This window comes from Epinephelus lanceolatus, chromosome 2, assembly GCF_041903045.1.
Source record: "Epinephelus lanceolatus isolate andai-2023 chromosome 2, ASM4190304v1, whole genome shotgun sequence".
In the NCBI taxonomy this organism is placed as follows: domain Eukaryota; kingdom Metazoa; phylum Chordata; class Actinopteri; order Perciformes; family Serranidae; genus Epinephelus; species Epinephelus lanceolatus.
The window spans coordinates 20,965,764-20,978,789 of NC_135735.1; the positions used below are offsets into that span (position 1 = coordinate 20,965,764).

The 13,026-nt window shown below is 36.9% G+C and overlaps 1 protein-coding gene across 1 annotated transcript; it reads right to left on the minus strand.

Annotated features, from left to right (window-relative positions):
- Positions 1 to 18: 18 nt before the first annotated feature.
- Positions 19 to 12,295, minus strand: dpep1 (dipeptidase 1). The gene is made up of 10 exons (XM_033637659.2): positions 11,925 to 12,295; positions 11,546 to 11,672; positions 5,486 to 5,618; positions 5,241 to 5,391; positions 4,010 to 4,079; positions 3,116 to 3,292; positions 1,735 to 1,819; positions 1,551 to 1,626; positions 1,280 to 1,415; positions 19 to 266 (listed from the first exon to the last, which is right to left on the minus strand). Exons 1-10 carry the CDS (start codon positions 12,050 to 12,052, stop codon positions 87 to 89), a joined length of 1,263 nt encoding a protein of 420 aa, XP_033493550.1. The 5' UTR covers positions 12,053 to 12,295; the 3' UTR covers positions 19 to 86.
- Positions 12,296 to 13,026: the final 731 nt, after the last annotated feature.

The following is a 13,026-nucleotide window of genomic DNA, read 5'->3' on the forward strand; positions in this document are numbered from 1 at the left end:
TGTTTCTGGTGCAGAAAGGGCAATTAAAACAGATTTTATTTGTATGCATAGACACATTCTTGACATCAGTTGCACTGATACGCAGTTTATAAAGCTGTCAATGTGATAAAAGGCTGCAGAGCCAGTGTGAGCAAGAGGGCCAGTGTGCTGAGTGAATGGACAGCTCCGGCATTCGAGTAACCGTAGCTCGTCCTGCACGGGTTCTTCACCTCATCATATGGAATAGGAACATCATCTGGACTCGCGCCCTGCAGAGAGTCACGGACCTGACACACAAAGATGAGACTGTCAGGCAGCAGACAGAGAGGCATTGTGACAGGTGTGTGTGGGTGTTCACTCAGGGGGTCCACCTGCTACCAAAGCACCAAGATATATATATATATATATATATATATATATATATATATATATATATATATATATATATATATATATATATATACATTGTCTCACTGTTTTTGACTGACCGCCTTTATGTCCTTTTGCTTTATGTTGTTGTGACCACCATGCACAGAATGTATAGGAGGAATATCATGGATTGTTTACTGAAGTTATTTTCAGAATAGGTTTGATATATCAGTGGTACTATGCATGTTCTAGGACAGCTTTATGGCCAAAAAAATTTTTTTTTCCTTCTACATTCTGGTGACTCTGCACCAGGGTTGCAACGGTATGAGATTTTCATGGTTCGATTACCGTCTCAGAAAATAATCATGGTTTCAAGATAATACACTACTACGAATATTCTAATTCTTCTTATTATTATTAGGTGGCACAGAAGAGCAGTGGTTAGTATTGCAGCAAGAAGGTTACTGGTTCCAAACCTGGTGGGGTGTACCCCGCGTCTCGCCCAATGTCAGCTGGGATAGGCTCCAGCCCCCCTGCGACCCCCAACAGGATAAGCGGTTACAGAAAATGAGTGAGTAATTAAATGTCCCACAATATTTGCTGCAGTGACATTACTGCTCTCACTGCATTACTCTGAGCAGACAACCGCTCGCTTCTCCATTTTGCCAAATCCACCGTGTAATAGCAGTGCACCTGGTGCAGGCAAACCTGGCTGTTAAAAGGATGAGCGGTGACAATCTGATTAGCTGAATTCATGTTACGCCAAAAACACACCTGTGAGCCTTACTTTGCACCCTTTGCACAGATGAACCCGCAAAGGTAGAGCTGAATACACCCCTAGATGCTATTGTGCCATGCACTTTAGACCCTGGGCTACGGATTGTTTAAATAAGGTCCATGGTGTTTGTGTGTGTGTGTGTCTCAGTCTCACCTTCTCAGTGTTCCTTAGGACTCTGAGCAGGTTGTCTCCCAGAGCAGCTTTGACCTCCTCATCGGTCCATCCTCTCCTCAGCAGTTCAGCCACCACGTTGGGCACCTTGGACACGTCCTCCAGACCCTCTGGTAACCTGAGAGGACAACATGAGGAGAGATACTCAGTTACCATTGACATCAACTCACTCACAGTTTTATCTATTTATTGTTTTTTACTGTTTCAGCCCAGACTTTAAGTGTAAGTCAAGGTTTGAATGTTTTGAACTCACCTTGTAACCCCGTCATAATCTCCACCAAAACCAATGATGTCCGCCCCGGCCACTTTCTTTATATGGTCAAAGTGATCTGTGATGAGAGCAGAGAGGGAATAAAGACACTTTTTATTGTAATAGAAAGACTGATAAATGTTAATATTCAACCAGGTTTACAGCAGTTGTCATTACAGTAATTTACCAGCAACGTGTGAGAGTTTAGCGGTCTTGCTGCAGGTCACATAGTCGTTATAGAAGTTCACCATAACAATTCCTCCTTTTTGTTTCTGGGGAGAAAGACAGGATGTTACATGACAGCGAGTCACATACTGACCTAGAAGCGCTATAAGTCTCTATAGGTCCACAGGATGCAGCGAGACACTGTGTCATTTCTGCTTTGTTGGGCAGGAGACGCTCTATAGTGACTGAAAGTGCATAACGGGAACAGGGGGAGATGTGACCATGGCCAAGAGATGGATTTAAACTTACAGTCCAAGTACATGAAGGTATTGACCTGTGCTGTCTCATCTATTAGAGTGGACGTCTCCTGGTTGTAAATGAATTGCTTTATTATCTGTTTGTTGTTTTACAGTGCTGCACAATAGCTCTTCATGTTTGCTGTTTTATTGCCTTGAACTAGGAAACTGCCATTATGTTTGTATCAGTTGAACTGGACACAACATGCCGTTTTACAACCACGTTCAGCCCTTTGGTGCCATAAAGAGCATTTATGTTATCTGAGATAACGAGCAGCAATGATAGGATGTGTTTCTGAAACGCTTAACAGCTTTACTTGGCTGGACATTTTACAGGCTGTCAATTGTCCTCTGATACTTTGTGCTTTTTCATCTTCAAACGTAGCTCAATAACATTTAGTCACAACACTTCACTTGAAGGATTACTTCACTCACAAAATTACAATGTGCATATCAGTTATTCACAGTGTTATCTTGAATTGGTGAAGGAAACTTTGTTTTGCTTGCATGCCTTAATGGTGAATGAAGAATCCAAATACTGAGTTTAACAACAGCAAAACTACATCAAAATATCTGTTAACAAACCGTCACACAACTCGTGTCTTTACACTTCTCAGATTGTTCCATTTAAATAATTGTTTAAGGCCCAAAGAAGAATGTTTTCGCTTCCATTAGTCCTCTCACAACCCTTCAGATTTATCCTGTGACCCTTTGAGGGGGTCCGACCCTTAGTTTGAGAGCCAGACTAAACTACCTGAGTATATTTTAAGTAGTTTCCACTGGCTTCACCTCAACAGCAGTAAAATGTTGCTTTCTCTTGAAAACATCAGCACAGACAGGTCATGTACTGTTTAATGGTACGTCACTCACAGGAGGCATTTTTCTACATCAACAGCACTTTTTTGACCTTTGATACTTTACATTCAGCTGATGGTGCTAATGTACTCTGAAGTAAAATGTTGAATGCAGGACTTTTTCTTGTACTGGAGTATTTTTGGCACTTTTATTCATATAAAGCATACACATTCTTCTTCCAGTTTACCTCTTTATGTACTCTTCAGCTGTGTAACTGCCCTGCTGCTTTTCCCCACACACACACATACTCACCACTTTCCTGAGTACATCATCGGGAACGTTCCTCTTGTGTGGACAGACGCTGTAGGCGGAGGAGTGGCTGAAGATGACGGGAGCTTTAGACATGTCCAGCACCTGGTTCATCACTGCCACAGTCACATGAGCCAGGTCGATCAGCATCCCCAGACGGTTCATCTCCACGATCAGTTGCTGTTGTAGGAAGGAACAATGATTATTTCTGTGATCAATTTAAATGCTTTACAGTTTAAGAGTTACAAAAATCGCTAAAATCCTTGTTTCTTTTATTTACCCTCTTCATGAACTAACAGTAAGGTGTGTTTAGGAGATGTGTTTTCCCTTTGTGTTTTGACATTCCTGTTGACCAGCACCAGAAAACAACATTAAATCTACTTTGATTCATTCATTTTTTATTTAGGTGTCATGCCTTTTTTGGCCCATCCCACATGGGATTTGAAGAAACCATCACTCCTAAACCGTCTACCAGTCTTGCATGTATAAAAGAAGATGTGGAAAAGGAAAACAAAAGAAACATTCAATGTTGTAGGACAATAAAACATGAGAACTGAATACTTTTTGTAAAACTGATGAACACAGTTTGAAACAGAAAACTAAACTTTGTCAGTTGTATTAACATATGGACAATTCTTACGTGACTTTCTTGTATTTATATTATATGAAATACACTGTTATAGTGATTGCTGAGACACATTTGCACTAGAAAAAAAGCCTCATTTCAAAGGTGAGTGTGCAATCATTTTATTTTTATATATCTCGGACGCAATGTTCTCTCCTGTAATAAACTTAAATTGGAGGTAAATCAGCACTACAGTGTAATTTTTAAGACACTAATCTGTAACTTATTACACTTATACAGCATCATTTGCTCATCTCTGATGGTACACTGACCTTGCCGAAAGGAGACAGGCCGTTGTGCTCAGACGGCTCAGATCCAGTGTCAACGCGCCAATTATCCGCCCTGACAATGAAAGAAAACAAACTGTTACCATGAAAGAGCCAAACTGATGACTGAAGGAAATTAGATGTGATTAACCATGGATCATATTTCTAGCCTGAAAACTACATCCAAGTATACAATGAGTGTACAAGTTATTATTTATTCAAAGGCCACATACTGTACTTTTTGCAATGTGAGGGTATTAGTAGTTCATCACATAAAACTAAGAACATATTCTGAAATACAGTTAGAGTTTGGGAGGTGTCAGCAAGACATCTTTTCATTTCCACCCACAGTTACCGTATTTCAGCCATCTGAGGTGATCAGGCAAAGTGTTTCAGAGCTAGAGAATCTGATACTGAGAGCACCACGGACCAGCAGGAATTCCCCGTACTCCCCACAACCTGAGCTGACCATGACGCCTGATGGTTATACGCCTCACAAATATAACTGAGCCTGAGAGCTCGGGCAATAATGAAGGAAGTAAAGCTTGTATTCTCTCTGACGACTGTATGTCTACTTACTGTATGTCATCTCTAGCAACCTTCTTAAGATTGTTAGTGTGCTGTAGCTACTTTGTTGTTACTTTTACTCAAGTCAAATAAAGTAAAATACCACTAAGTTAGACGTGTGTTCTGTGATTTCAAATGGTGCTAATGACAGCTCTTCGATTTATGTATTTGTTTATGTTGACACGCACACATGTTTGTCTGCTCAGAGCAGTGGTGGAATGAAAGTATATTTACTCAAGTGAAGTACTCTGACATACTTAACCCCTTGGTTATGGTTAGCAAAGATCATCTAAATCACAGCTAGTTTGTTAGCATTTATCTGCAGTAGTCTTCAGCTTGGCAGGCCATCCACCATCCCCTCCACCTCCTGATGACAAACTTAGCTCATATGCTATGTCACTTTGAAATGTCGATATTATACGTATGAAATGTGCAAATGTAATGTATCTGTGACTTGCAGAAATGTACACTGCCAAAATGTTCTTCTGGAGAATAAACTTCCTCATTATACTAACAGAGTATTATTTGAGTAACATTTTAAATGCAGGATTGTAATGGAGTCATTTTACAGTGTGGTGTGGTATGTACTCAGGTACGTGCTGCTGTGACTGTTGTAAGGTCACATGTGTGAATTTCCCCGCTGTAAATCAGCTGTGTTGCTGGTTCTTACCAGGGCGTGTTGCAGGAGTGTGTGAGAGTGAGGTAACGGACCCCCAGATGGTACATGGTTCGCAGAGTGCCCAGACTGCTGTCAAGAGAGTGACCTCCCTCCACCCCGATCAGACTGGCTGTCTTGTTCATCCTGAAGGCCTCTGTGATGTCTGTGCAGGGCAGACATGAGAGATGATGGGTGATTCAGAGGCCAGTGTGAACAGAGGTGGAAAATGAAATTACTAGTCTGGCTTAAAGTCTTACCGTGGCTACTGGTGGCAAACATGAAGATCTCTGGGTATTTCTGACACATCCTGTGAACTACATCGATCTGCTCCAGAGTTTGCCTAACAGCGTCTTTGTACTGAGTATCACAGGGAACGTAGGCCGACCAGAACTGTAAGAAGAACCAAAAATAATGAAATGTGAATTATCAGGACCGCTGTGACAAAGTTAGTGGAGCTGTGATGTTCCTTCTTAGAACCACATCCTTTTTGCATTGCAGTGATGATTGATTATGTATGTTTTATTTATACAGCCTGAAGTGTGAGAAAGAGTCTACGATCAAATAGTCGAAAATAAATTATTTAACTAAACACTTTTCCTTGAACTCAATGGAAAATGTCATGAGGTCAAGGAAGGGTGTGAAGGAAAATTTATAAGGACTTAATAGCACGAGGCTCAGTAATTATGTGATGGCAGATGTGATTGACATGGGTCTGCCGTGGTGAAGCTACAGTGTTCCTAAGATGGACGACTAAAAGTGCATCTTCACTGAATTGTTTTTGTGCCTCTGTGCCAGCAATAGGTGTGGCCGGAGGCATTATGTTATCAGGTCTGTTGGTCCATAAATGTGTCCCAATCTCGTACACTTGACACCTTAGAGAATTTCCTAAGATCTGGCACAAACGTCCACTTGGACTCAACAATTGGAAGGTCAAAGGTCACTGTGACCTCACAATGTTTATAGCCATAACTCAAGAAATCATGAGCTGATTATGAAAAGATTTCACACAAATGTCTAATACGATATAATGATGACATTTCATAGTCAAAAGGTCAACATTTTTTCATGATTTTGGACGACACTATACTATGACATTTTTTTAAGGTTTTGGATGACATACTATACTATGACTATTTTCATGATTTTGGACGACATACTATACTATGAATTTTTTTCATGATTTTGGACGACATACTATACTGTGACGTTTTTTCTTGATTTTGGATGACATAGTATACTATGACGTTTTTCAGTATTTTTCACGACATACTATACTATGACATTTTTTCATGATTTTGGACGACATACAATACTAGGACTTTTTTCATGATTTTTGAAGACATGCTATATACTATAACATTTTTTCAGGATTTTGGACGACATACTATACTATGACGTTGTTTCAATATTTTGGATGACATACTATACTATGACATTTTTTTTTATTTTTGGATTACATACTATACTATGACTTTTTTTCATGATTTTGGACGACATACTATACTATGACTATTTTTCATGATTTTGGACGACATACTATGATGTTGTTTCAGTATTTTGGATGACATACTATACTGTGACTTTTTTTCATGATTTGGAATGACATACTATACTATGACATTTTTTTTAAATTTTGAACAACATACTATACTATGACATTTTTTTCAAATTTTTGGACGACATACTATACTATGACTTTTTTTTTCATGATTTTGGACGACGTACTATTCTATGATGTTTTTTCATGATTTTGGACGACATACTATACTATGACTATTTTTCATGATTTTGGATGACATACTATACTATGACGTTTTTTCAGTATTTTGGACGATATACTATATTATGACTTTTTTTCATGATTTTTAATAACATACTATACTATGACATTTTTTTTTTAAATTTTTGGATGACATACTATACTATGACATTTTTTCATGATTTTGAACAATATACTATACTATGACTATTTTTCATGATTTTGGACAACATACTATACTCTGACTATTTTTCATGATTTTGGACGACAATTTTTCAATATTTTGGACAACATACTATACTATGACTTTTTTTCAGGATTTTGGATGACATACTATACTATGACTTTTTTTCAAGATTTTGGACAACATACTATACTATGACTATTTTTCATGATTTTGGACGACATACTATAATCTGACTTTTTTCATGATTTTGGACGACAATTTTTCAATATTTTGGACAACATACTACACTCTGACTTTTTTTCATGATTTTGGACGACGTACTATACTATGACTTTTTTTCAAGATTTTGGACGACATACTATACTATGACTTTTTTTCATGATTTTGGACGACATACTATACTATGACGTTGTTTCAATATTTTGGATGACATACTATACTGTGACTTTTTTTTCAAATTTTTGGACGACAAACTATACTGACATTTTTTTTTAAATTTTTGGACGACATACAATACTATGACGTTTTTTCATGATTTTGAACAATATACTATACTAAGACTTTTTTTCATGATTTTGGACGACATGCTATACTATGACATTTTTTCATGATTTTAGACGACATACTATACTATGACATTTTTTCATGATTTTAGACGACATACTATACTATGATGTTGTTTCAAGATTTTGGACGACATACTATACTCTGACTTTTTTTCATGATTTTGGATGACATACTATACTATGACTATTTTTCAGGATTTTGGACGACATACTATACTATAACATTTTTTCATGATTTTAGATGACATACTATACTATGATGTTGTTTCAATATTTTGGATGACATAGTATACTATGACTTTTTTTTTCAAATTTTTGGACAACATATAATACTATGACATTTTTTTTTTAATTTTTGGATTACATACTATACTATGACATTTTTTCATGATTTTGAACAATATACTATAGTCTGACGTTTTTCATGATTTTGAACAACATACTATACTGTGACTTTTTTTCATGATTTTGAACGACATACTTTACCATGAATTTTTTTTTTAATTTTTGGACGACATACTATACTCTGACGTTTTTTCATGATTTTGAACAACATACTATACCGTGACATTTTTTTTTCAAATTTTTGGACGACATACTATACTATGACTTTTTTTTCAATATTTTGGACGACATACTATACTATGACATTTTTTCATGATTTTGGATGACATACTATACCATGACTTTTTTTCATGATTTTGGACGACATACTATACTATGACTTTTTTTCATGATTTTGGACGACATAATATACTCTGACTTTTTTTCATGATTTTGGACAACAATTTTTCAATATTTTGGACAACATACTATACTCTGACTTTTTTCAGGATTTTGGATGACATACTATACTATGACTTTTTTTTCAAGATTTTGGACGACATACTATACTCTGACTTTTTTTCATGATTTTGGATGACAATTTTTCAATATTTTGGACAACATACTATACTCTGACGTTTTTTCATGATTTTGGATGACATACTCTACCATGACGTTTTTTCATGATTTTGGATGACATACTATACTATGACGTTTTTTTCATGATTTTGGACGACATACTATACGATGACTTTTTTTCATGATTTTGGACGACATAATATACTCTGACTTTTTTTCAGGATTTTGGATGACATACTATACTATGACTTTTTTTAAAGATTTTGGATGACATACTATACTATGACTTTTTTTCATGATTTTGGACAACATACTATACTATGACGTTGTTTCAGTATTTTGGATGACATACTATACTATGACTTTTTTTTCAAATTTTTGGACGACATTCTATACTATGACATTTTTTCATGATTTTGAACAATATACTATAGTCTGACGTTTTTCATGATTTTGAACAACATACTATACTATGACTTTTTTTCATGATTTTGGACGACATACTTTACTATGACATTTTTTTTAAATTTTTGGACGACATACTATACTATGATGTTGTTTCAATATTTTGAACGACATACTATACTGTGACTTTTTTCATGATTTTGAACGACATACTTTACAATGACATTTTTTTTTTTTTAATTTTTGGACGACATACTATGACATTTTTTCATGATGACTTTTTTTCATGATTTTGGATGACATACTGTACTATCACTTTTTTTTCATGATTTTGGACGACATACTATACTATGACGTTTTCTCATGATTTTGGACGACAATTTTTCAATATTTTGGACAACATACTATACTATGACATTTTTTCAGGATTTTGGACGACATACTATACCATGACATTTTTTCAATATTTTGGACGACATACTTTACTATGACTTTTTTTCATGATTTTGGACGACATACTTTACTATGACTTTTTTTCATGATTTTGGACGACATACTATACTATGACTTTGTGAGGTGTCTTGGTTTTGACTCATGTTTCTGTTCCTTTTGTAACAAGGTAGGGAAAACGTGAATTAGGTTTATTGATACAATACAAAAAAGGAAACAAAACGACAGGCCAAGTCCTCCCAAAATTACATCTCGCTTGGTCCTTGATTTGACGTCCAATGTCTATACATTCTCACGTATGACCTGTTATAATACTTCAACACTGCACAGTCAAAAACTTAATACGATCCAAAACTACACAGACATCATGTCTTCTTTTACACATGACATAGTCCACAATCTTTCTGTCATGCACACTAAACTGCCTTACAGTACCACACCTGGCATCAATAACTCGTGCCTGCATTCTAACATAAATTAATTTAATTTAAACATAACCTTAGCAGTATAGAGTATACAGAAACTGTTGTGTAAACTGTTGTGTAAACTTAAATACCATTAGAATCTGTATGATGTATCATATCAGCACATTTTCTAAATATAAATATGTGCTAAAGTGGCTCTGGATAATATTCTGCATAAACCCTTTTCTGGCCATTACTCAGGAACAGAAGGGGAGACATCTGACAGATACTGAATTGGTGACACTACTCTTGGTTGCACCACCTTGAAACTGTTCTTCTGTGCTGCCAGGGGGAAGGTGTGTGAGCTTTTCTGCTCTGGCAGGTTCCCTCGAATCGTGGCTATGCTTGGCTCATGTGTCGTGGTTGCAAAGCTGCCTCAGTCCTGCCTGATGCCTCCTACTATGGCTATTATTATTGTCATACTTCTACTACTATTATACACATATGATTATCACTGTCACATACACATACTATCATGTATTAATATACTAATAACATACTATTATTATTACAATATTATTGCTAAAATAATATTACTGTAGCTACTGTCATACTATTGGCCATGCATCTCTCTGTCTCCGTGTCTCTTAATGTATCATTTTGTCATGTGGATCACTGTACATTTATTATGTTGATCTGTTCTGTGCACGCAACATCTATTACATGTCTGCCCATCCTGGAAGAGGGATCCCTCCTCAGTTGCTCTTCCTGAGGTCTCTACCATTTCTTTCCCTGGTAAAGGTTGTTTTTTAGAGAGTTTTCCTTATCCGCTGTGAGGGTCAAAGTACAGAGGGATGTCATATGCTGTAAAGCCCTCTGAGGCAAATTGTGATTAGTGATATCGGGCTTTACAAATAAAATAGAATTGAAAATTGAACTGAATTGAAGCCCCTATGTCTTAGAAAATGTTTCGACTTTGCAGCAACATCCATATTTAAAGCAGTGTCAACCACTGCGGCTACATATGAGTCTGGACAGACATGCATGTAAATAGTAACTGCAACTTGGCTGATTTGCAGAGGTGTATGACCTCATTGCGGTAATTCTAGTTTTTACTGTGCTGTCTTTTAAAACCTGATAATTTCAAGACTTGCCTGTTTTATTTTGCTGCCTTTGTAAAAATGTAATGTAGATTTCAAAGTGCTCTACAATAATGTGGATTTGGCTTTACGTGCTTAGAGAAGCCAGGTGCGAAAATAAAACCTTATGGCACACCTTCGTCACCCCCTTTTTTTGGTACTTTTTTGGGAGCTGCTCAGTACAACTACACAGCTCTGTGACTTTTAAAGTAATCAATGTCATGCTATAGTGTTTCATCAACAGTGAAATAAGGATGCTGTTGCTTGCCAGGCACAAGTGCTTAAGATGTGGTTAGAAATATCAATACATCAGACAGTTTGAGAGACAAGCCTCTCAGTAATATCAGTGGATTTATTAATTTCAATATTATCTTGAGAGCATTTTGAAGTGTGAAGCCGTTATGAAGACAGGACTTGGGGCCAGGCAGATAAAGAACCACTTGACCTTGACAAGACAGTTTCCTTTCATTTCACAGTTGCCAGGACATTATGTTCTGTACATACTTGTGCTCCCAGCCGTCCCTGTTGGATCTTGTTGATGTTGGTATGTGTGGTTGTCAGGTTGTAAAGATCCACTTTGTTGAGCTCGTTGTTGAATTGCTTTCGAAGCTGCCAAGGCAGGTCATTATGTCTGGAGGATCAGAAAGAAAAAGGTTACACCTTTGTAGAGACTTTTCTGAAAACTTTCATTATAAACTGTGATTTGACATCTGGAAGGAAAACTGCGCACAGCAGAGCTGGAAATTGCTTCCAGAAGTGAGCTTTTACAACGTAACATAAAATCTTTCATGTCATTGCCTCTTATATGGCAAAAACCACATAACGTCATTAGAGCCATCATGCAGAGCACAGATTGTGTTAAGCAAAAGACATTTTCACATACCCGTCAATGAGTGGGGTCTCAGACATCAGCTGCAGAGCTCTGGTCATGAACGGGTCCTCAGTCGAGGTAACAGCACCAGAACTGGAACACAGTGCCAAATATACAGCAAAGATAACCTTGAACAGCATTTCTTAAACTCTGACACACTGTTAAGCGCACTATTCCTCCTTTTCTTTGTGTCACTAAACTTTCTTTCACCGTCTTTAACCTCTGCGTAATCCTAATTTTACTAACTGCTGCTGGAGCAGATTTTTTGCTGGGTTACCAATCTTTTAGTTTTGTGTTTGCATCCATGCAGATTCTCTCAGACTCTCACTCGCTCATCGCTCCTCCTCTGTCCTGAGTCTGTTCTTCATTACAGCGTCAGCAGTCAAGAAAGCAGCACAGTAGCTCAGTCAATTTTACAATCTGATTGGTTGTTAACCAACGTTGGTTAATGTATAACGTACCGTTTGACTACTTTTCTAACATATGCTTTGGACGGGAATATCTCTCAGTTTTACATGTGTGATTCCAGGACTGCTGAGCAGAACAAGATCAGCAGTCTGGGGCACATTAACCATCTTCACTGTGAGGAAGAGCTATTGTGAATTTCATATAAACTCAATAAAACTGGAACTGAAAGTCCTCATATGAGCTGAAACTTTATTAATGATCTTTAAAGTTATAACAGTTTGAATGATATGATGAAGAGCTCCTGTGCAGTAATGTCATTAATATATGTTCTTTTTTTCCTTATTGTCAACAAAAAACAATTGATTCCACTAGAAAGTATTGTCTGAGTAGTCAAAGAATGTATTCCTTTGTTTCCAAAAAACTATTAAAAACACATAAATGAGCCACAGCGTTGCAGTTACAATGTGCTGCAGCTGATACTAGTACCAAAAATCACCTGGTGGTGCACTAAACAGTGTTTTTTAAGTATTTTGTAAAGGTTAAAACTGACTCTGTTATGACAAAGTGCACCAGTGTTTCTGACTCAATCCGGACAACATCTCTACACCCCAATCCAGAGTCACCGTTGGGTTCATCAGATAATATCTGAGTGTAATAAAATGAGACAAATGATTTTCTTTATGCTTGTAAATGCACTAAAAGCTTG